The sequence below is a fragment of the Canis aureus genome, chromosome 17 (assembly GCF_053574225.1).
Source record: "Canis aureus isolate CA01 chromosome 17, VMU_Caureus_v.1.0, whole genome shotgun sequence".
Classification (NCBI taxonomy): Eukaryota; Metazoa; Chordata; class Mammalia; order Carnivora; family Canidae; genus Canis; species Canis aureus.
This window is the reverse complement of record NC_135627.1, coordinates 40,062,929-40,088,649: the sequence shown is the minus strand read 5'-3', so window position 1 is coordinate 40,088,649 and position 25,721 is coordinate 40,062,929. Positions and strand designations below refer to the sequence as shown.

Genomic DNA, 25,721 nt, shown 5'->3' with positions numbered 1-25,721 from the left:
CTGCATTTCTAGTGTTTAGCTAAGGAATGATAGGGGGGAGGAAACACGGCTTTGTGCTGAATGAGATCTGCTGAATAGCATCAGTGCAGCAAAAGGACCACTCAGTTGTCTGTTAATGAATGGCCATTGTTTAAATATATATTTTATGTTGGAGTCCATGTAGAAATGCTCATTCAAATAGGTCATATTCAGCTTTATAAAGTTTGTTTCTATGCCTGCCCTAAAAATGTTAATATATAGCATCATAACATTTGATAATCACTCTAAAAGTCATTATCTTTATACCTTTCACATAGGTGTGCTTTTCTAGGAAATGTAAATGGCTTGAGTTTCCACATAAATAATGATTCAAATATTCAGTGTTTACACAATTTAATAATGTGGGTAATACTGAAGGAAGAGTCCTTATGAATGTACTATTTTAAGTACTGGATAAATTCTTCATTTTGGTTTGTGAGATCATCAACCCGAAAATTTCACAGAGCATATAACTGAAAGCCTCAAAAAGAATAGATACTGTAAAAAAGAAAAAAAAAAAAGAAGAAGAAAGGAAGGAAGGAAGAAAGAAAGAACAGATACTGTTATAGTGTATTTATTCAAAGAAATATGGTATGGAATGGATGGGGAGCTTCTTCCCCATAATTCTAGTTAGTAATCTTTTTTATTTTCTTAAAATTTTTTTATTTGAGTATAGTTCTACTCCATGTGTGAAGGAAAAATATAAGAGAAATTATTTTAATTTCTCTCACCTTTCACTCTGAAAGGCAGTGAGGAATGACTTATCTGATTGGCAAAACCTGAAGAAAGACACCGCTTGCATGAATTTTCTTTTACCTTTTCCAGAATGGCCTGTCTTTAAGACTCATTCATTCTCTGTGTTGTGGGGCTGCACCCCTGCAAAGAAAGGCCAGGGTGCTGTGGGTGTGCCTCAGATAAATGGGTAAGTATGGTTTACTCAGAGGTGAAGGGTTATGGTGCAAGCAAGTATCTTTATCTCCACGTCTCTAACTCCAGAGTCTTCCCATCACTTCAGAAAGCTCTGGAGGAAGTCAGGCCTGCTGCCCTACTCTAAGACCCTAACATGAGTGAAAATTGATCCAGGTGTTTTCTGGAGAATACAAACACATAGCATATGTGTGAACATGTCTTATTATCCTTGATAGCTTTCTGTACCTATTTTCCTAATCTGAAATGAATATAGATGGAGTTTTAGCCCTTGTTTCAAGGCCTTAGAATAGTCCTCTTCTGCCTTGGCCAACAATAAAATATATGAGAGCTTGTTTCATGCAATTTTACTAAGGAGACTGAAGTCAAGCAGGTAACCTCACTCTAATGCTACCTGCCAGCCTTCCGACTCGGGATTTCACTTTGATGAAACTTGCATGCATCAGGACTAGAAAGTGCACCGGCTTTCTCCATGCATTTCCCTAGAAAATGATTTCATAGGCCATTAGGGGGTTTAACTCTAACTTGAAACCATATTTTCAGGACACAGGTATTAAACTCCTAATAAGTCTGCCTTGATTTCTAATTGGGAGCTGTTTTATCAGCATATATTTATCCAACAATTAGAGTAGAAATCATCACTTTGGATGTTGACCAAGAATTAAGACACTACAATCAGGAATTCAGAACATTTATTGCAAGAGCTGAATAATTGTAAATAACGTAGAACTGGCAAAGCGGTAACAAGGATAATTGTTTAGATATTTATTCTGTCAAAGTCATCAAACACCCCTCACAAACCGACAAAAATGTACTGCAATAAGCAATGCACCCCTACCCATTATTTTCCATTATACTGTGGAAAAATGTGAATCGCTATTTACAAAGTAATTTTATTTTTGGTAAGAACAAATTAACTATCAGATTAGCAAACCTTTTTTTTTATTTTTTATTTTATTTTTTTTCTTTTAAACTGATGTTGAACCGTGGCATTAAGATAACTTTCACTTCTTTCAATAAAGACATTTTGTTGCATGCTATTTATTTGTTTAAATCATCTGTCATGCCTTAACAAAAACCTCCTAAGAATGTTCGAATTTGGATTTGTTTGCACGTGCAACTGAGATCTTATTAACATTAGTTGTCACTCTGTTGGTTTGACCTAAGTGACAAGATGCTGGTACCTGCCAGGCATTGACCGACTATGATAACAAACAGTTAAACAGCAATAATTAGAGATTTATCCCTTTATTTCCCCCAACTAGCCTACCTGGAGAATGTTCTGTTACATCATGAAGGCACAACACATTAAATATTTTGTGGCTATGGTCTAACACTTGTGTTACAACAACATTATCGTATATGAGGATCAACACAAACTCTGCCATTTCAACAAAGTTGTAGACACACATTTGCCCAGTTGAAACTATTTTTGAATAGTAATTTTTCTTCAATATATGCTAATTTTGATACATTAGTTTTGTATGAGTGACAAGTACAGGATATTATATTACTTTCTGAAGGATAACACTTTCCCATTACTCTCGCACTTAATGCTACTAATTAAGTGATTTTACTTTCGCCTACTTTGAAAACAAGGATGTCAAGAAAATCGGTTCTGAATTTCCAAGCTTCTGCAGAAGTACTGATTTTATATAAAGTTTTTGTTTTAGCTTTATTTTTTACAGAATCCTAGCGCCATGTCACAAAAGAAGCAAGATTCCAGAACCTTTTTTTAAACACAAGTGTTTGAGATCCTTTGAACAACGTGTGTCAAGACAGACTACTAACGCAGAAACACCTCACTAAAAGAAACAACAAAAATAACGACAAAGAGGCAAAGGGGCAAATTAAGAAAAAGGGAAGAAGCAACCAGAAAACACAGAATTATGCTACAACATTTTTTAGGTGAACGTTGTAAGTACACAAAAGTTGTTAATAATAACTTGCTTCTATTTACAAATACTTTAACACTGATTGACTTACAAGTATCCACTAACGTTGTTAACAGCACGATAGGTTTAATGCTTATCTTTTTTAAGTTTCGCTTGAAGTATAATGTCAAGTATAGCAGTCCCAGCACAAATCAAAGACAAAAAGAGCACAAGTTTCTAACTGGATATGTTTGTCAGTCACTCTAATCCATGGAACTTTCTTACTCTCCAAATGCATATTCTATTGTTCATAGCAGCAGTCCAGGGTCAAAAGAAAAATTCAATTAAAAAAAAAAAAAAGGATATTTGAACAATGGAGTGATCTCTGGAGAGTTTAATCAATTCTAGTAAACAAGATCACATGGCTAGTAGAACTATTTTCTCTTTTATGTCATAAAATATTGTATCCTCCATGGTGCTAACACAAAGTTATGGATATCCCTGCTATAAAGGGGCATAGTTATAGAGATCTATTGAATACATAAAGCTCTGACACACACGGTATTAGCATGTCTATTTAGATTAAAGTTATTAGGTCCCAGATAGCCTTTTTTTTTTCTTTGTTTTTTTTTTTTTAGAGTTGGTGCTCCTTCGGACTCTCAATGGTACCTCCTGCTTGCTTATAAGACTTCAGATTTGCCAGAGGAATGTCTGTCATGTGGCTGCCATTGTTGAAATGGCCTTCATTGGAGCCATACTGCTTACGGTCATTGAACTGGTTCCTGTTGCTATCTTCTTTCCAGGCTCTGGTAAGGGTGTGCCCATTCACAAGCTTGTCCTTCTTGACCCATTCTTTCTGGGGTGCAAAGGTTGAGAGAGGAGATTTAGGGTGTTGATATGGACCCAAGCCAGGAGGCATCCAGCAATTATCAGAGTGACCCAAAACCAAGCACTCTTGAGTGCACATCTCTGTAGCTTCAGCTAATCCTCGGGGACCCAAAGGCCCATCTACAGAGGGCAAGAGACAGAGAGAATAAGAGAAGAAAGTGGTTAGAATTTTAATGTAAAATTGTCTCCTTAGAGAAAAAGTGCATTGGTGAAAAGTATAAGTTAAGCAACTCAAAGAATTCAAATTCTTTTAAGAATAACAGAAGGAATCAAATTCTTCATTGAAGAATTCTCTCTTTCCTTATGCCTTCGTATACACCTAGAAACAGACACGAGTAAACAGATATACCATACCCACTTTGTATCATTTCTGATCACTCTTTGTATGGCATATGTATAGTTCCAATTTATCTTCTAATCCTCGATAAAAAGCTCTTATTTATGAGAAATTATGAAAAATAGAAAGAATTTATTCTTTATGTGATGTTGAAAAAGGTGTAAATGTACAACTCCATAAAAAACAAAATGCAAAAGTATTACTTGAAATATAATATTAAAAATAAGTACTCTAAATGGTCATATAAAATATCATTTTCCACATAAACATTAATTTTACATGAAATTACCTGGAAATAATTGGGCAACATTTTTAAAAATCAAAAATAATTTAAGGAATATTTTAATTAGCTTGTATGTTACTAAAAGAACACCTGGTCTGCTGTAAGCATTCTGAAATCCAAGTAAATAGACAGTCATTTGCATCCAAAGACAGCATTTGGTTCCTTCCAAGCTTAGATCATTTTCTATATGTCTAAGTGTATTAAATAACCCAGATTTCACTAGAGTGAAAGTCTAGGTAAGTTGCAAATTGGATCTCATGGAATCTAATATTCAGGGGGAAAAAAGTCATCATAGACATATATCTATTAACTGGAGTTTTTTTTTAGTTTGTTTATACTAGCAGGCCATCTAGAACATATATTTTAACCAGGAGTTCAAAAGTTAACCCTTTTCTGATTATATAAAAAAGGAAATTAGCCTTTTACTGAAAAACAACAGCCAGATGATTTAGGAAAAAATTGTTTTGTTTAGTTCTTTTCTCCTTGATTCAACAATCAAGCCATAAGTGATAGGCTGGAAATTAGGAATTGATTTTACGAATGAGGTTAAGTGGATAGGCAAGAATGGCTGAGGTGTAGAACATTTTAAAAATAGAGAGTGATCAGGGTAAAATGTAGAAGAAAATAAGAAAACATATCTGTAGGTTTGCCTCATCAAGGCTAAAATACCAAACAACTGGAATGTGTGTCTTTGCTAAAACCCAAGTTAGCACTACTCACATTTTTAAGGGCCCAATAATCATGGTATTTTAACATGAACATCTATTCATCTTACTAATTGTCCAGTTATTCTTTACATATGGAAAAACACGTATCAAAATAGGTAAAAGTTGAAGGTAAATACCTGAGACTCCAAAACACAAGCAACATCTCAATGGACACCAGATGTAAAAGCGATGTGGCTAAAATGTACTGTTTCCTACAAACTCAAATTTTCATCATTTTAAAAATCTAAACTCTTCTTGTTAGAATAACCTCAAAATTCCTTCTCATGTGACCTGTATTCACATCCTCTCAAAAGCAAACAGTTTTATTTTGTTTAAACACACGTTCATTATTCAATACTATTTCTCTCACAAATCTCCAATGATTACTACCTTCCTAGTATATTTAATTTGTATTTCTCTATAAGCCTTTCTTTGCCCTTCGAATTCTGCCCATGTTTCAAAAGTTCAAACTAATTTCTCCCTTTTAGGTTCACCTTGGTGTACTCCCTGACTCCGTGGCCACTAACACATTTCGCTTAAACCAATCCATGCTCTACATTGAGATCACAGGTAGAAGATGTTTTTTGCCTCTCCTGTTTTCATTTATTTTTTTTTTCCTGTTTTCATTTAATTTATTCTTTCAAAGTCAGCTTGCTTCCCAAGTACCACAGCTAACTTCCATAACTATACCAGTTCATAGCTCATATGTACCTTAAAGATTTCTAGAGATCTCCTTTCATTGATGAATGACAAATTTCCTAACAGAGCTCCTTCAAATCTTGCCTTAACGATACTTTTGTCCTTTGGGTAAGGTTTTGTACATTCATGAGGATCATCTTATTTTTGTTTTATCCCAACTATATTTAAAATCCATTAATGGAAAAAAATGACTTCTCAAGTCTTCTGATTCCTCATAGTGCTAAGCAATAGTGATGATCTATGAACAATGTTAATTGTTAATTAAAAATTTATGAGGTTGAAAATGTTCTGAGGAATAATTAAAAATATCCTCTGCTTAAAGGCAGACCCTAAGTAATTATAATAGAAGATGCTGATTTCACAAACATCACACCAAAAGCTTCAATAACACATCTTTTTGCCTAGCAATACTTTGTGACAGATAATAAATGAATTATTTAACTTCTCTGTTAAGTATATTCACTCCTTTCAAGACATCAATGGAGATAAAGTAATTGCCAATCTGATGTGTAATCTAGCTGAGGCTTTTTCACCCTTTTATTTATACTTTTCTAGAACCATTAAGTTTTTTTGTTGTTGTTGTTGATACCTCCAAAGGAAAACAAATAATCGGCTACCTTAAAAATATCAATAGAAGCAAGTTTTTATTGAATACATAAAGAAGGGGCGGCCCCAGTGGTGCAGCGGTGTATCAAGTCCTATGTCAGGCTCCTGCATGGAGCCTGCTTCTCCCTCTGCCTGTGTCTCTGCCTCAGTCTCTCTCTCTGTCTCTCATGAATAAATAAATAAAAATCTTTAAAAAGAAAAAAAGAATACATAAAGAAGGGATAATATGCTATATTATTTTTTTATTTTGTTTTAGATTTTGTTTATTCATGAGAGACACAGAGAGAGAGAGGCAGAGACACAGGCAGAGGGAGAAGCAGGCTCCTCTCGGGGAGCTTGATGGGGTACTCAATACCAGACCCCAGGATCACGCCCTGAACGGAAGGTAGAGGCTCAACCACTGAGCCACCCAGGCTTCCCTGCAAGATTATTTTAAAAATAGCTTTATTCAACATTCATTGCCCTCTCATCAAATTAAGAATATTATCCAGAGATTAAGAAAGTGTGTGTGTGTGTGTGTGTGTGTGTGTGTTGTGTGTGAGTATACATGAACCCTAAGTCTTCATCAATGAGTGACACATTTTAACAAATAGTGTATGTAGTTTTTTCAGAACTGGCAACATTTATTTATTCCATAAATATTTACTGAACATGTACTATATGCTGACACTGTACCAGCAGTGAACAAAATTCATGTCAACATGTTCTCATATAGTTTTCAGCTTATGTTGGGAAACAATTATTTTAAAAGCAGTGAACAAAGAAGAAAGAAAAAAGTGGCCTTAGGAATGAATAGGTGTCATTACCAGTTAACTGATTTAGGAAGGCTTGTCTCTTTACAAGGTGAGATGGACTTTGTTCCCTGTTTTATCATTTTTACCTTTTTCTGAAAGTTCCTCTTACAGATAATTGACAATTGAAGACATTTACAGTCAAAATTTATGTGTACTCTATAAAATCTTTGACTAGTAAAAAAAAAAAAAGTTTCTTTCCATTGAATATTTATCACTCTTCGAGAATTGTACTTATGATTTATTCTTATAAATAAATTTGAAGGCTTTAGATAAAATGTATAAATAGATTCATAGACATTTTGTTGATTCTTAGGTAAGTCTTTCAGTACCTGATTGTTGTTTAAGATTTAAAGATCCACCACTGAGTGGAACACAATACAACATTCAGATGAAAGATTAAAGTTTTTGTTATTTATAGCTCTAAACGGGTTTATGTGTGGCAAATAGGGTGGGATGTATTAGTTTCCTGGTTCTCCATGGATTGACTAATTTGAGTAATTTCTCAAATTCTAATGCATCAAGGCTGCCCCAGGTAATCTGGTACCTGACCCCAGGGGCAATTAGAGAGGGTGCATGAAGACCTAGGAGTGTGAGAACTCTAGAGGGGAAGTAGTGTGTGGTTTCGGTTTATTCAAGAAGTGGAGCTGATCAAGTTCTGGCCACTGCCTCAGAACTGAGTGAAGACAGCATTAAAGAAAAAACAAACAAAACAAAACTATATTGTATCAGTTTCCTTGTGTGCTTGAACTGCACTGTTGGAAAATATAATTTGCTTTATGCTTTGGTAAGTTTTTATTTTAGGGCATGACATCAAATGGGAAATTTTTTTCTTTTCTTTCTTTTCTTTCTTTCTTTTTTCTTTTTTTTTTTTTTTAATTTGGGCCCTTATATAATCACCAGCAGTTGCCCTGATAGGAAAAAACAAAAACCAAAAACAACAACAAAAAAAACATGAGTTTTATTTGGAGAAATAGCAATGCTTCCAAGTTGTCATGAAATGATAAGAAAGAAAAAAAGCAAACACTTTATTTTAAAAAGTCCTGACAGTCCCTGTTCTTTAGAAGTTTATAATAGGAAGCATGCTAAACACGGAAGAGTTTCTAATTCATTTCCTTCATTTTTAGAAACAATGACTGAAATGTTTTATACTTTTTGAAAGGAGAAAAATCTTCTTTATAAAGCACTGATATTGAATATTATCATTTTCTTTCTTTTTTTAAGATTTTTTTTTTAGATTTTATTTATTTATTCATAGACACAGAGAGAGAGAGAGAGAGAGAGAGAGATGCAGAGACACAGGCAGAGGGAGAAGCAGGCTCCATGCAGGAGCCTAACGTGGGACTCGACCCCAGGTCTCCGGGATCATGCCCTGGACTGAAGGCAGCGCTAAACCACTGAGCCACCCAAGTTGCCCCTGAATATTATCATTTTCTATAATACAATTAAAAATAATTTATAATTCTCCATCAAATATATAGCACTTAAAATATTAGGAAATTTTTGCTAATATAGCAAAAAGTATATTCACTAAAATATCGCTCTTTATCTTTGACCATGATTATTTTTAATATTATCACTATAAGTAATTATCTTAATTGCTAACATTAATTATATTTATTTTTCATTCATAAGTTCCCTAAAATAATGTTTACTGACTATCATATAGCACATGTTTTAGACACTGTGCTGGATTCTTAATAAATGCCTTAAGATTTTTACATGTGTGTATCTGTGCACGAACATGTTTTCTCTGTTTCTCCATATTTTTATTTATTTTCTTGTTTTACTTGTGCTACATTATACAATATCTATTTTGGACTCAAGTCAGGATTCCAAACTGCTTATTACTACTTTGTACAATTTTGGCATTACGCAATGTGTTTCCTTTCTCTTCAAAATAATTAAAATCTACCATCATGGTTTTTCTAATACTGAAACATTTATTGACTTTAACAAAAGAACCTAAATTATTTGTTCCCTTTCAAAATCTTCAATCCACGAGTTTGGTTATCATTCCAGGTTTTTAAATGTATAAAGACACAAAGGCTGATAAAACCGTACAAGCCATCTGTCTCTACATTTAAATGTTGAAAGCAAATACAAAAGCACATAGCCAAAAGCTTGAAGGTTGTCTCAGTTAATATTTATATCAGGTGTCAATGTATTTCCCTCTCCACCTTTGTACAGCTCACCTTCTCACTCAAAATCCAACAAAATACTTTTTCTATGGTTAGGCGTCAACAGCTGTCAGAGAGCTGTTTGAATTGCTGACTTTTAAAGACGTGAGTTTAAAATGTGAAACTATCCAAGTTAATGGATCTCCAGCTATACTTAAATGGTAGGATAGTTGAATGGGTCTTGATCTCATTTTATTATAGCCAGAAGCAGAACTGTTACTTCATTGATTAACTCACTGCTGTAATTAGCAAGTACCTTATGGCCTGTCCTCCCTGTACTTTTCAACCTGATGACTTGAAACTTTTTAATTCCAAAGCTTGAAACTGATATTTAAAAAAAAAAATCACGAGACCTTTCATATTTCTGGTTAGGTTTCATGCTATATGAAGATTTGGCCTTTTATGTGAAAGAATTTTCTTTAGAATTTTTACTGTTGGGTAAAATAGGATTAAACAGACTGCCAGAATTGAATTGCAAAAGAGATAAGTCATTTTTATATCATTTGGGATCAAACTCATCCCATCTCACTCAATTTTTCATTTTGTTCAATTTTTATTATAGAAAAATACCTCTTCCATGCAGAACACATTTGATTTTCATGTTATAATGGCCTTTTTTTGTGGTAAGAACATATATCACTATTTTTATGCAAAACATTTGTTCTTAAGTTCCAATTTTGCTGATTTCCCCAAGATTTTACAAAAGCAGGAATGTAGTATTCAGAGTCCTGCATCACTAAACACCTTATTGTGAAGGACGCATCCACAGATTTGGATTTGCTGAAGCAGTTATCCAGATCTCTAGGCACAGTGATGATATTTCTTTACTTGTTTTAAAGGAATTTCCATTTTATGTAAGCTCCTATAATTTTGCTTTGCACTTGCTGTTATTAATATACTGAGAAAAATCTTACTTTTCATACCTGCTCCTTGCCTTAATTTTCCCGTAATAAAATTTCAGGGCAACAAATATTCTCATCCAACCACATTTGAAGTTAATTTTAGCATCTCTAAGAGAAGACCAATACAAAAATATTAGTATTTTTTACAAGCTCATTTTCACCATATTTCTATTCTTTTTTTTTTTTTTTTTTTTTTTTTTGAGGCAAAGTGTAACAGCCTAACAATTTCCTATCATTCTTGTGGCTTACTTTGAGTGGAAAGCTAAAGCTAAATGCTTATGTAAATATGGAGGGACCTGAAAAAATGTCAGATAAATTAATTTGCTAGGCACCTCTCCTATCTATTATTCCATCATCACTTACTATATTCATTGAAGAGTTGCTGTTAAAAAATCAATTAATTTGGTTCCAATCTAAATATGGTAATAGTTAATTTCAAATGTGAAAGCTGGCATGACAAAACAGAGGAAATTGTTCAGCATTGCCCACATTCCCTTTTGATACTTCTACTTCAGATCACATTACACAATGCCAAATCAAATTTTTAACTCAATGTCATGTGGGAATAAATATCAGTTATTACTCTGCTATTATACAGAAAAACAATCAAACGGTATAATAAATTCCATTACCATGAACTGAGGTTGGTATATGACATAGTACGGCATAGTTATGTGGGCAATCTAAAGCCAAAAACAGATCTGGCAAATTTGAGTATACTTATGGGAAAAATATTTTTCATTCATCCACTCAACAGGTTTTGTTTGCTCTCATGTTGGTTTCAAAAGACGGAATATCTAAAATCAGAACCAGTTTGGAAATCTCAGGTCACATGCTCATCATCAATAGCTAAGTTAAACAGAAACAGATTTGAAACCACAGTAAAACAGTGAATTAATATGGATGTTGTGAAAGTAATTTTAGATTCTTAAGAGATTTTAGCTCCTAGTTTCTCATCTATAAATTGAAAGTAGAAGACTAGATTTTGATGAATGATCTCTACCATTTTCATATTCCCTTATCAAAAACCACTGTGGTTTGCCATAGATAATCGAACTTTTCAGTGTTATTTTCATTTTAATATGAAGCCCCAGATTAGAGCAAAGGAATTGTAAATCAATTTTTTCTATAGATTATTGTATTATTTAGGTCATATTTAGGTTTTTGAACATAAAATTGTATTTAGAACAAATATTTAGATTTCTAAAACTAAGTAAAAACCTAATTATTTAGGCAGAGCTTTAACTTATAGTTCAGATTTAAACCCTACATTATGAATGCACCTACAGTCACCTTGACAAGCAAATGCAAAAAACCCACACCAGCAGGATTTGACAAAACCTTTGGTTAACAAGTAAACAAGGATTAAATGTTTTACACATTCCTCATACAGATTTTTTTCCTTGGTCACAGATGAAAAGTCAACATTTGCAGATGGAGACAGTCCAAATACAATAACACATGGCCAGCCCAAGCAGCAGATTCTCTGCGGGAGAGGATATTGCTATTTGGACAGACTTTATAGCTCACAAAGAATGGAAAGCACTCTCTATAAATCTTTAGCTTTCTTCTGCATGAAATAAATATCAGCTGCCTTTTTCTCACCTGCAAAAGCTAACTGCTGAAAAGAAAATTATCTTTGATAATTTCACTTATTAGCCATTATTAGTATTTGATGTTGCAATCAGTTGAATGGTAAACGTCTAAGGTTATTGATTATTTAAATTAACTACCAAATTTTGACCAAGCTGCATGATATGAAACACCTTATTTACATTACTACAGATCATACTTTCTTTATAGTTTACCATTTCTTTTGATTATATTTAATATCTTTTATTAAGTACTCATTCACATATCGAAATTTCCTGATTTATTCTCCATTACTTGTGATTTGCATTGTGTCTCAAAAGAACGTAGTAAATCTTATTTGATGTGCAACACATTTTAAGGAGCCAATCTAAAGTGTTAAGAAATGAAGTATTTACAGATTAATTTCAGGCTGAGATCCAATTTAAAAATGAAGAAACAATCTATGTAATCTTCTGTCCTCTTCAAAGAGTTCTCAGTTGCTTATGTAAAACTAGGCCGGTAGTACAAAATATTGTGTGGTAATTTGCCTTTACACAATCTCCACTGGTTTTCATATTTCAGAATGAGGATGGGGAAAAAGAACTTTCATTTGCACAGTGGACTCTGATGACCTTCATCTTGGACACTGATAACTGCAGCCTTGTTCCTCCCCTAGTCTGAGCTAGAGATTTTTCTCCTGGTCTTCAAAGGGCATAGACTGGTCCCATTTAAGCATTCAGAAATTTGGACGAAATCTATGTTAAGTTATTAAGAATTTAAAGACTTTATATATTGTAAAACATGTCTGAGATATTATTTTACTACTTTTATTTTTCTTTTTAAAAGTTTATTTATTTATTTATTTATTTATTTATTTATTTATTTATTTGAGAGAGAGAGAGTGAGCGCGCGCGATCGCACAACAGTGGGGAGCAGCAGAGGGAGAGGGAGAAGCAGACTCCACAACGAGCAAGAAGCCCAATGTGGGGCTCCATCCCAGGACCCTGAGCTGACAACCTGAGCCCAAAGGCAAACACTTAACCAACTGAACCACCCAGGCACACCTGAAAGATTATTTTTAAATGAAATAAAACATCCATTTTATGGTGTATGTGAACTGTAGGTGTGTGCGTGTGTGTGTGTGTGTGAGTGTGTGTGTGTCTGTTTGCACCTGATTGTCTTTTTATAACTTTGAAATCATGTAGCACTGATCAGTGCTTCTCAAATGTTACTGTGCATATGAACCACCTGTAGAAATCATTAAAATGAGAACTCTTAAAAAAAATTTAAAAAAAATGAGAACTCTTGCTCAGTAAACCTGGGGTCTTCTGTCCCCTAATTTCTAGCAACCTCACAAAGAATGCTGCTGTAGTCAAGGACCTCACTTCGAGATGCAAGGACACTGAGGACTTACCTATCTCCATTCTGTCCTGGTCCAGTGATCTAAACAACTAAAGCTCTCAAACTCTTACATGTATCAGAGTGAGCTGGAGGGCTTTTTAATGCATATATTGCTTGACCCCATCCAGGAATTCTGATTTGGTAGGTTTGGGGAGAAGTTCCCAAATTTTCAATTTTAACAAATTCCCTGGTGCTGTCACTTTTTCCTGATTTCTCTAGTCCATCACTAGTCTCTCTGTTTCAGTTTCCTTGGATGGCATCTCATCCTTTTCCAGATCTCTAAATGTTGGATTGCTCAGTACTCCTCATCTTGACTCTCTCCAGGTGATCTCCCATAATTATGTACTGGTGGTTCTCCAATTTATATTCCCAGCCCCATATTGTTCTCCTGGGGCCATGTCAGTATATCTGACTGCTCTTCAGCATCATTTGAATTTCTAATTGGCAGTTCCAAGTAATGTAATTCTTCCTATTTTTCCTTTTTCCAAACCTGTTACTCTCCCTACATTTACCATTCTTGTATATGGCACATTGCTTGATCAATTCAGACAAAAAAGAAAATAAAAAGGAGTAAGTCTTGGCACCTGTTAGATATCTAAAATGTCTCTCTCCTCAGTGTGCTCTAACCTAGTTCCTGGGATCACGAATATGCTAAGATATCACACAAGTGATTGTGTTAAATTATATGGCTACTATGTACTAAAGGTTTCTGTCCTCCCCCAGTTCATATACTGAACCCCTGACACTTGGTGTGGTAGTAGTTAGGAGTGAGAACTTTAGGATTAGATGAGGCATACTGGTGGAAAACTCAATGATGGGATTAGTCTCCTTATAAAGAAGAGACAAGAAAGCTAGCTCCCTCAATCACAATTGCCCTCCTTCTTTCCTCCCCTCTTCTCAGCCATGTGAGGATATAGCAATAAGGGTGTTGTCTAAACCAGGAAGAGGGATTTCAGCAGACATCAGTATTGCTGGTACCTTGGGCTTGGACCTCCCAGCCTCCAGAACTGTGAGAAATAAATGTTTATAGGTTAAGCCACTCAGACTACAGTATTCTCTCATAGCAGCCCAAATTGACTAAGACAATGACAAAATATTCCAGACATAATAAAGTCATCATCAACTAATAAAGTTGATTTTTAGTTAAATAAAAGAGAAACTATTGGATAGGCCTAATATCATCGTGAAATCCCTTGAAAAATAGGGAGTTTTCTCTAGCAGAAGGCAGAAGGAAGTTCATATTCAAAGCACAAGAACAATGTACCATTGGTGGCTTTTAAAATAAAAAAGAACACACACAAGGGATCTGAGAGCATTGCCTCGAATGGTGGAGAGCAACTCCAACTGGGCAGCCAGCACGGACCACAAGGATCTCAGTCCCACAACCATAAAGGACAAGATTCTGCTAATAATCAAAATTAGCTAAAAAATGGATTTTTCCTCAAAGCCTCCAGAAAAGAGTTCAGGCCAGCTGATACCTTGATTTCAGCCTTGTGAGACCCTAGGCATGTTAAACCTACTTGGACTCATGATATAATACATGCAAGGAAGCTGTGACAATATATTTGTATTGCTATAATCAGCTAAACCGTGGTAATTTGTTATAGAAAACTTATATAACATCTATCATTTATTCAAGACACATAGTCAATCAGTAAGTTATTTAGTCTACCTACTTCTCTGAAAACCTACCAGCTCAAGCCACTATTGCTTCCTAACAGGACACCCTTCTACTTTTTTCTAAAGCTCAATCCTCAACATGGTGCTTGAACTCATAAATCCAAGATCAAGAATCTCATGCTCTACTGACTGAACCGTCTTCCACTCTTTCAACATTCCAGTCTCTAACTAGAGGCATCTATTATCTATCTATCTATCTATCTATTATCTATCTATCCATCTATTTCAATCAATTGATTTAGATAGATATATAGTTGACCCTTGAACAACATGGAGGTTAGGAGCACTGATTCCCATTCAGTTGAAAATCTGCACATAACTTCTGATTCGTCCCAAACTTAACTACTAATATCCTGCTGTTGACCACAAGTCTTACTGATAACATAAATAGTTGATGAATGCGTATTTTGTATGTTGTAGGTATTATATGCTGTGTTCTTGCAATAACGTGAACTAGAGAAAAAATATTATTAAGAAAATCATAAAGAAAAAAAAAGAAAATCATAAAGAAGAGAAAATAATTTGTAGTACTCTACTGTATCTACAAAAAAAATATCATATCTAAGTGGACCCATGCAGTTCAAACCCGTGTTGTTCAAGGGTCAACTGGAATTATAAGTATATGACTAGTATTCTTATATTAGTTTCCTATTGCTGCGGTAACAAATTACCACAGGCTCAGTGGCTTAAAACAACATAAGTTTATTCTCTTAGAGTCCTAGAGGTCAAAAGTCTGAAATCAATTTCATTAAACTAAAGTCAGCATGTCAATGGCACTGTTTCCTTCTGGAAACTCTGTGCAAGAATCCATCCTCTTTCCTTCTTTAAGTTTCTAGAGGCCATCCATGTTCCTTGACTTCAAAATACATCTCTCCAATCTCCACTTCTTTTATCACATCATCTCTTCAAACTCTTCCTGAATTCCTCTTATGAAAACTGCTGTGATTACATAATGCCAGGTGGATAATCCAGGATAATCTCATCTCAAAATCCTAAATTTAATCACATCTGCAAAGACTCTTTTGCCATGGAAGATAACATTGTCACATGTTCTGGGGACTAGGACATAGATATATTTGGGGGCTACAAAACCTAACACAATAGTTAAAGCAGAATGCCTTTGCCTCCTTTGCCTCGCATCAGATCGGAGTAAAAGACATGCTCCTTTCCATGGCCCAAAATTCTCACATGATCTGGCTCCTGCCCAACTCTCTGAACTCATCTCCCCCACTGTCCCACCTGCTCTCCTGCACCCAACCTTTCTCAGCTCCATTTAACTTCTGTTCCTCAAATACACCAAGATTCTTGAGGTCTCAGGGCCTTCGGATTTGCTTATTTCTGTCTGTATGGTCTTCTCATTTGCCCTAGAGAAATGCATTCACTCATTGCATTTTCAATCATAGAGACATTTCCTGAACACTTTATAAAAACAAAATATCCTCTACCCAGTCACTCTATTTCTTACCCAGCTTAATTTTTCCTGATAGCACTCATTGCTACCTGTCACAATATATTTATTTGTTAATGACCTAGCTCTCACAGTAGAATGTAAGCACCACAAAGTCAGGTAATTTGCTTTTTGATAACTGCATGAGTTACCATGGCCTGGAACATTGTAGATAATTACCGGATATATTTCTAAACAATTGAATAAATAAAGTTTGTTCTGAGCCCTCAAATCAGTGAGCGAGCATAAAAACTGTACATAAAACATTATGTGACAAGTAATTTACATTTAGAAAATAGTAATCAAACAGTTTTTATCCACACATAAGAAATATTGCTAAGAGTTCATGGCATAAAATTTCACAAAGATAATATTTGTAATGTCTAAATGGTATTAATAAATGTAAAACAGCTGCATTCAAAAGCACTTATGCACTATCCTACTTTGGAGTTGAAGCAAGTGGAATGCCCCAAAGTAAAACATAATTAGGTTGCTTCCTATGTCCTATCAAACTATTTGATCATGTCAGAAAGTTCATAAATCCTTTAACCATCAGAACTCTTTAGATATCTTCAGAAGTCCAGACTCACAGGATACATAACAAAATAATTCTTTAAAGCCTGAAGACACCAAAGTAATTAGCAATTATTCTAAAGCAGAGCCCTAATGAGATGCAATAGTTGTATAGGATTTAGCTCTTTGGTACAGGTATGTTCAAGTGAATGGGAAGATATTTAGAAAAAATTAAGTGGATTAGGGACTATATTAAAAACTTAAATGTGGTTTAGACCCTGTAAATATACTGGTTTAGAACTTTAAAGGATGAAATTATTTTTCACAAATTTTAGGGAAAAAGGTAATTTTAAAAGAAGCTAATATGTCACATTAGATTACACATGGAATATCATGGTAAAATTCATTGCTTAAATTCAGTTGCACATAAAGAAAACTACTCTAAAAAATGAGAAGTTTAATGTTGTATTTTGAAAGAATCTCCTGAGGGAACTGTTGAAAATGGCATTACTTCATTATTGAAAATGGCCTGTATAATAGACTATTGTGGAGAAAAATCTTGCCCTCTCAGGGTGATGCACAGAATTACCCATTCCAATCTAAAATGTATGTTTATCTCTGAATGCACCTTGCAAATCCAGAGAAATTACTTCATTAATATTGGTCTTTGAAAGATAAATTTCTCTCTTAAAATAATAAGTATTACATGGGAATTTTATAACATCTATACAAATTCAGCTGAGATTCCCTGCATTATATTCTGCTCAGCCTATTGCCAATCAGAGACCATAGTTTTCTGACATGAGAAAACATCTCTTTAATATTTTGATGTTACTGGTAGTTGACCCTAAGTCCCAACTATTCAACAGATATATTTTGCCATATTTATCACCAAAAACTCATCATTATGATTTTATGAAACGTAAGTCATTATCATTTTTCTGAGATAGGAAAAATTTGTTGCAACATCGATGTACTTTACTATCTAAATAAAAATATTTACAAATTTCTCAAGATTAAGATAATGTTTACATGCAAAATTTTAGGGAAACTAGCATTACTCTCAGAATGAAGTTTCATAGTTAATGTAATAAAACAAAATAAGGGGGAAGGACTGCCAGGAGAAGAAATCTTCATAAGCAAAATTTGACCTTATATCCTGAGAGGTCCTTTATTTTTTCTTCCTCTGAGTTATTTCAACAATTTCTTTGGAAGAGTTATAACTAATCACATATGCTTCCTATCTAGGTCTGCTGTCCCTTTGCAATTAAATACGTTTTTATTATCTTCCAATATGTCTCATCAAAATGACCTGTCTCCTGGGCATAATTGGTGGTTGGCTACTCTGACAAACTCATTAATCTTATAATGTTATTGACTAAAATGCTAAGTGTTATCCTTTGGAAAAATATCTACACCTCAGTAAGAGCCATATAAAGCCGTTTCAATTCACACACATGAAAGCTTGAGGCATGATGGCAGATGAATGGGATTTTGAGATAGAGAAGGCTTTGAGGCATCCATCAAATCTCAATGTGAAAATATGCCTCTCCATGAGCTGGCATTGTTAGGGTATCTTTCAATGTCCTGGCATGGAAGAGATAGACCTCAAAAGGACTAATAAAAATAGCTTAATGAAGGAACTCTTTGTGGAGTGTGGGCTGGGGCAAGTGAACTAATAAAAAGTAGAGAGGGAGGCAAGGACCTGGAAAAGTATGAAATTATAACCTCTCCTATACCTAAAAGGGTAAGGACTAGGGAGGGTGAGACAAGGTTGAAATCTAGAAAGAACTTTGGAAGATTTGGAAGAATGTATTCAGGAAACCAGAGAATGAAGAGACGAGAAAAATTATTGTATGAAAAACAAGAGCAAATGTGGGAAAGTCTTTGTTTTTGTTTTGTTTTGTTTTGTTTTGTTGGTAAATCACTAGATCCAAAGCCAATGAACATCCTTCCAACTGAAATCCAAACTGCAAAGGCTGACTGGTCTAAATGCAATTTCAAAATCCTTTATGATCATCCACCACAAATCCAAGTGTGATCAGTTTGGAAATAATGCTTTCTATTAAGTATGTATATAATTTATAAGCCAATAATAAGGATAATAACTCAGAATAAATATTTTTAAAAATTCAGAGTAGTCATGTGAGTTGATACAAAGAGATGTAGTAAGAATGAGTGAAATATACCCTGATATTTTTAATATTTTAGTAAAAATCCTTGGAATGTTGCACATCATATACTCACCAAAAATCACATTCATTGTACAGATGGATCATAACAAAAATAACTATAACCTAGCATATCTTCATTGAAAGTAAAAATTATCAGTAAATTCTTAAGTCATAGTTTCTTTTTAGACTCTGAGTCATAGATTCTTTTTAACTTTATGGAGTAAAGTATAGTTAGAGCACTTGAATCTTGTTTTGACTTCTTGAGTTGGCTTATGTGCCTCAGTCTACCACATCAATAAAATCACAAGACAGTTGGCTCTTGCCAAACATTATCAATACTGCTAAGGATGTCAGTTAGTTTCTCTCTAATAGAAGTGACCTGCACAGTGAACCTTGACTTTTTAATCTAGATGACAGTCAAAGGTTCTTAGATCTGTGAACCTTCGGCAAGATTTATAAAGTCAAGTTGTCGTCTAGAACAATTGGTATGGCTTTGGTTCAAAATCAATCACTAAGAGTGGCTGAAATGCCCCAGAATTTTCTTTCTGTCAGCATGGAATGTAAATAGAACAAAAAAAAAAACATATATTGCAACCATGCTAAAAACTAATAAATTACTCAGAGATACTATATATATATATATATATTCTACATATGCATATGTGTGTGTATATATATATATCCATCTATTCATCCATAAGCTTGCTATCTTCGAATTACCAAGTTGATGGTAGCATTAATTTTGCTTACATAACTATATTATATATATTATTATATATAACTTAATTATATTCTCCAAGCCTATTTTGCTAAAAGATGACACAGATGAGAGAAGACAAAACAATATTACTGGATTAAATAGACTATTTAAGATTCCATATAGCTTGAGCATCCTCCCTTTAAGCAATACAACTGAACCAAATTTCTTTCTCTTTTGGAGTTTCTCACTGAATCAAAAGCATTGCTTCTTGGTAATTATTCTCAAGGCCACCAAAATGTATCTCCTCTCAGGTGAATACCCTACAAAAACCTTATGCAGAGCTAAAGAAGTATACTTTGTGTTTCTAAAGGATCATGCCTGACTGGGCTCCTGAAGTAGACTATGAATATATACCGATGGTTACAAATTGTCCTTTAAATTCTTTTTTTTTTTTTTTTTTTTTTTGTCCTTTAAATTCTTTGGCATAAAGTTGAAGAAAGCCAAAGTCATGAACCAAGAGACACTAAAGATCTTCCTCAAATGCATGGTGTTAATTTGCCATTAGATGTTTTTTTCCTTCTGATAAAATAAAGATTCAATGACTTTTTAAAGATATGTTTGTTTGCAGGAGATGAGGAGCTGATACCTAATTTTATAAAGAGAATTAGAAATGACAACTATAAACCATATTTTCCCTATGCAGAGAGTCATCTTGAAAGTTGGTGTCTAGGTGAATGAGTAGTGGTGAAGGTCAAGGTAACACTGAGGACTTATTTATATTTATATTAATTATTTCTGGTTAATGGTCATCACTAATATTTTAGGAGTTAATGCTGTTTGAAGTGTGTTAATTTGGTTGTCTGCCCATCCCAAAGCCCTTTGAATCCCTAAGATGGTCAGGTCAATAATGAAATTTTCAAAACCGTTTTCATTTGTTTAATTAAAATGCTCATTACAAATGAGCAGATTGTGTTTGTAAACATATACAATTTAAAAAAAATATGACAAGATAAGCAATCTCTAAGAGTGTCTTCTGAACTCCTTTATAAGACCTGAAGTTACTATTTAGTGTTTTCTCCTTCTGGGCTGCTCAAAGTTTCTTCACGGTCTTTCATTGTAGTTCACTTTTCTTTCTCGTGATTCTTTGTTTCTTCACTACCTCAAGACCTATATCTTTAGTACCTAGCTACAGTGCCAGTGTATTAGAGCAATCCAGGCCTGTGATGTTACTGCCTCACCAGCTATTACTAAATCTAAATTATTAGTGAGACTGACAAAATGTCCAAATTACATTAACAGGCCAATTATGTGATTATTATTGTTATTTGGAATTGATGTTAAATTATTGTCATGTTATTTTTGCTGTGATGTGCTGGATTTGATTTTTTTTTTTCTTTCCATAAGAACATATTCCTGGATCACAGTATTTGAGTACCTTACAAAATGTACCAAATGAATGGAGAGAAGCCAAGCCATTCCATTCTCTCTAGTTATCTCAATGACAGATGTATATTAACCTATGATCATTTTTGGCTGAGACGATCAGTATCGATTGTGAAAATGGCCACAACTCAGTTTGTGACATATAGATACTGCCTAAGTGTCTAAAGGCATGAATCAAAATTCTGACACGGTTAAGTTCAACTTGAGTGACAGCACTTAGTGAACTGTAGGGACTGGAAAAAAAGGCTGCATCTGAGGTGAGCTAGAAATCTATTCCTGTTTATGATATACCACCGTGTACTGACACATCTTTTCTCAAGCCATCTGCTTCCTTCATATCATTAGAGAACAAGGCACAGGCCACATTTCCTGTTTATTTAACAGCATACTTGTTAGTGAATGCATGTGTATCATCCTTATTAATTCAAGAACTAGTATTTTGAGATAGGAAAGTGTGCTGTGTGGATGTTGGAAATTATAGACTCTAGGAACCAGTAAGATTAAGTTTTCTGAAGTAGATCCAATGATTTCATAATTAGCATTTAGTGGACATTTTAGTTTCATTTGCATATGCACATATGCTCATTCTTAAGCTTTGCTAAGAAAACTCGATGTATGAAAAATCCCTGTATACTTCACATCCAAATGGATTACAAAAATGATGGGCTGGTAAAGCTCTCTAGCTATTTTTCTTTCTTCTTTTTTGAAATCATCCAATCAAACTTAAGAGAATTCCTTCACTATGAATTGTGATATGAGTTTCTCTTTTTTTTTTTTTTAAATTTTTTTTTTAATTTTTATTTATTTATGATAGTCACAGAGAGAGAGAGAGAGAGAGGCAGAGACACAGGCAGAGGGAGAAGCAGGCTCCATGCACCAGGAGCCTGATGTGGGATTCGATCCTGGGTCTCCAGGATCGCACCCTGGGCCAAAGGCAGGCGCCAAACCGCTGCGCCACCCAGGGATCCCATGAGTTTCTCTTTTTTTAAAGCAAACTATAGTTTTAACAGAACTACTAAGTGAGAACAGGAGTAAAAGAATTACTGCATTCCCAAGCATTAACATATTCAGTGTTTCCCTTTCTTGACAAGAATAGTAGTGTAGATGTTAATTATGCTCTAGAGGAATGGCCCTCAACACACCTAAAATCCTTGGTCCTTGTGCCCTCTGCTCCTCTGTTGGGCTTGATGACTGGTTTCTGTAGGAAAATAAAGAAATGGACCCCTAACACTTCATGTTAAATGAGATTTTCTTCTCCCCTCCAAATACATCTCTAGAACATCTGGCTTAACCTCAAAAGTTGGAATGATTATAAAATTTTCTCGGGACATCTGGGTAGCTCAGTGGTTGAGTGATCCTGGGTCTGGGGATGGAGTCCCACATCAGGATCCCTGCAGGAAGCCTGCTTTCCCTCTGTATCTCTGCCTCTCTCTGCGAGTCTCTCATGAGTAAATAAATAAAATCTTTTTTTTTTTTTTTTTTCCTCTGAGGGAGTCTGCAGTTGCACTTTACCCATCTACTTACCCTTCCACCTGGTGGATTCAATTATCAAGAAACAATTCTAGCACAGGAAGTTGTTTAGAGGCAATAGCTGTTAAGAGTGTGTGTGTGTACATGTGTGTTTATGTGTGTGTGTTATGAGAAATCCCAAATAATAAAAATTAAAAAATAATAAGTATAATAAAATTTTTAAAAATTAAAGAGATGGTTGATTTCATTTTTAAGGAGTTAAAGAATTTATTTTTGTTGCTTTTCTCTTATAATTTGACTCACTGCTTCTAAAGCACAGATCTTTATGGGCAGTATGGAGATTCTTTTATGATAAGCTGATTTGTATTTTAAATTTTCTTTTTATTGGTTTTGTTTTGCTTTGGCACTTAATATATTTGGAACCTACGCCAGCATCACATGATAAGTAGGTTTTAAAGTGAGCACTCAAGGCAAAATTCAGGGGGAGTCAGGAATACCCTTGAAGCCCACTCAGCATGTCAAGTTGCTTGAATTATAAGGAACATGAGGTCATGGAGGACCAAGAATTCATGTCACCCACAGCAGTTGACTCTCCTGGGAAGAATGACTAGTGGAAATACCAGGACTATTTTAACTATGTCTCTCTCCTTGCTGCTTCTCCATCTTGGTCCACCAAGTGTAGCTGAGATTGTATCGCTGAAATGCACCTGCATACACAGGACGGGATACTACTCTCTCAAACAGTGGTGACCTTTTGGTTGCAGTTCTTTCCTAGCTCCTCCCTCCTTTCTTTTTGTTTTTCCTACAGAAGGTCCATAAAGGAGGAAGAAAGTGAGGCTAGCTAGTATTCCCTTTATGCATCTTAGAGAATACCTCTGGGGCGATGACACACACCATCTCGCTCCACTCTCCTGCCATGTTCTTGCCTTCACAAGATGGAAAAAGGCAGAAACATTGGTGAATATTGTAAGTAAGATTAGATGTTTTAGAATTGTTGGAGAGAGACAGTAGAGGGCATTTCCCTCAGCCCCATCATCTTCATTATGTAAGATGGGTTCAGAGAGGTACAGTGACTTTCCAGAAGTCACATAGTTCTTTAGAATGAGGTGGTGATTTAGAGCTTCTAATTCCAAGAAATGGTACTCATGCTGCTGCTTCTCTGTTGTTGACAGAGGACATCAATTTTAAATTAGTAATGGTATTTAAAATGAACATAATAAAATAAAACTGTATATGTCAATTCGAATAGTCTAAAGTGCAGATGCAGCCATAAGACATTCTATGGAATGAAAGCACTTGAGCAAGTAGAATAATAGCCAATGCAAAGATGACACAGAAAAATTAACTGCAAGGTGAAGTATTACAAAAAGTCAAATTTCCTAAGCAAATAGAACATGGTAACTTCCTAAGCACAGAAATATGCTGCCTATAGACTGGAATTATTCAGAACACTCAGATTAATATAATTCACCAAGCAACGGGAAGTGACCGGTTCACTGGATTGTTTCTGGATTGGTCCTCAGAAACTGGAACATTTCCTTGTGCTGCAAATAAGTAAATTTGAACACATACACAAATTTAGAGCATCTCTTATATTTCACTCCCATTCTGGGAAACTAGATGTCAAGACCTCCACTTGGATGAAGTCTCAATATTGTGACTTAGTACAGCTCATAAAAAAATCATCCATTGACACGATAGAAACAATACCTTTCACTGGAAATCTACGTTACTCAAATTCTGGAAGAGAAAATGGATAGGAAAACCATAGTGCAAACTTCATGGTTATTTTCATAACGTGCCTAGTTACTTTTATTTCTGTAGAAGAAACATTGCCATTCCATTCCAGAGTTGGAATTTGTGGCCTTTGCTAAGAGAGAATCATTATTCAGAAAAGTAACCTATAAAGATTAGAAGGGTAAGTGTTGATCCTCAGATTTGTGACAGGGTGCTTCTGTCTTCTAAGGGTTAAGGTTTAAATGCACTTATGATGTCTCTGGGACTTGTGACGAGTTGTTTTTACCGAGGAAATTGAAAAAAAAGTTTCCAGAAGGCCAGAAAAATGTTAAGGACAGAGATAACATTCGTGTCAAGTTAAACTATGTCAGTTTATCATGCAATTAGAGCTGACAAGTTTAAATTTCTGATTTTCTTTTACTGAATAGGCCGGCATTCAGAGAAATACAAGACTATTTCCCTTTTTTTCCCATTCCAGAATTTACTTAGAGAAGTGGTACTTAAGAATAATCCTTGTGCACCTGTATTTACATACTGTATGCATTTTCTGTAGGGTCACTGTTCCTGTTACATATATTTAATTCAAGAATACATCTGTGGGAAGTCACCCTTATTTTATTCACCACTGTTAAATCTAATGCTTTTGGTTCCTAGTAATGAATACATGTCTTTTTGGAAGATACTGAGGAAAAAAGTCACGGAATTAGATTAAGCATGTGATCTTGTGTCCATGGAGTTGGACTGAATTAGAATGAAACAGTCTGAAACAGAGGGTCATTACAATCATCATGAAGCAAAATTGGCAGATCATTCCCACCTCTTCTTTAGAAATCTGACAGGAACTGTGGCTTACATTTCCCTTGTAATACATCTCAGCTGCATTACTCCTCTCATTACTCTATCAAACTTCTGTCCAGTGGCTGCTTGTCTCACATTCCTAAAACCCTAATAAGCCTTGTTTTCACCAGTCTCCTGCTTCTGGCATTGTTGGCTAGTCTTTTCTAAATACCATGACAACAAAATTATATTCCTCCTGTATGACCTTCATTACATCTTCATATGGTTTTAACCAGGGCATAGATGGATTAGGAACTAAAACACATAATTATTGAACCTTTCCTACTTACATGTATGTAACACTCTTGGCTATCTATCCTGTCTTTCATATTTCCAAATTAGAAGTATTTTGGCCTTAAGAGCCATGTCTTTAACATTATTTTATAATGTTATATAGATACCAGAGCATTTTCATATCTACCCATAGATACCAGAGCAATTCCATAGCCACATAATGTATTTTAACTCATGATCATTATATTCCTGTGGGTGAAATTACTGACAATGACATCACGAAATTTTATTCAATTTTCAA

The 25,721-nt window shown here is 34.7% G+C and overlaps 1 protein-coding gene and 1 long non-coding RNA gene across 7 annotated transcripts in view; one reads left to right on the top strand and one right to left on the bottom strand.

Annotated features, from left to right (window-relative positions):
* Window positions 1–1,620: 1,620 nt before the first annotated feature.
* Window positions 1,621–25,721, bottom strand: part of PCDH9 (protocadherin 9) — an 895,581-nt gene continuing 871,480 nt past the window's right edge. For all 6 annotated transcript variants that reach the window (XM_077855430.1, XM_077855426.1, XM_077855429.1 and 3 more), the window contains one exon: window positions 1,621–3,827. In XM_077855430.1, the coding sequence (XP_077711556.1) occupies window positions 3,454–3,827 (374 nt within the window). In that variant the 3' untranslated portion in view covers window positions 1,621–3,453. The remainder of the gene's footprint in view (window positions 3,828–25,721) is intronic.
* On the top strand, window positions 2,675–12,895 carry LOC144287928 (uncharacterized). Its single transcript, XR_013355756.1, has 4 exons — window positions 2,675–2,862; window positions 3,458–3,628; window positions 5,523–5,604; window positions 12,677–12,895. It is a non-coding gene; the product is annotated as an uncharacterized LOC144287928 (long non-coding RNA).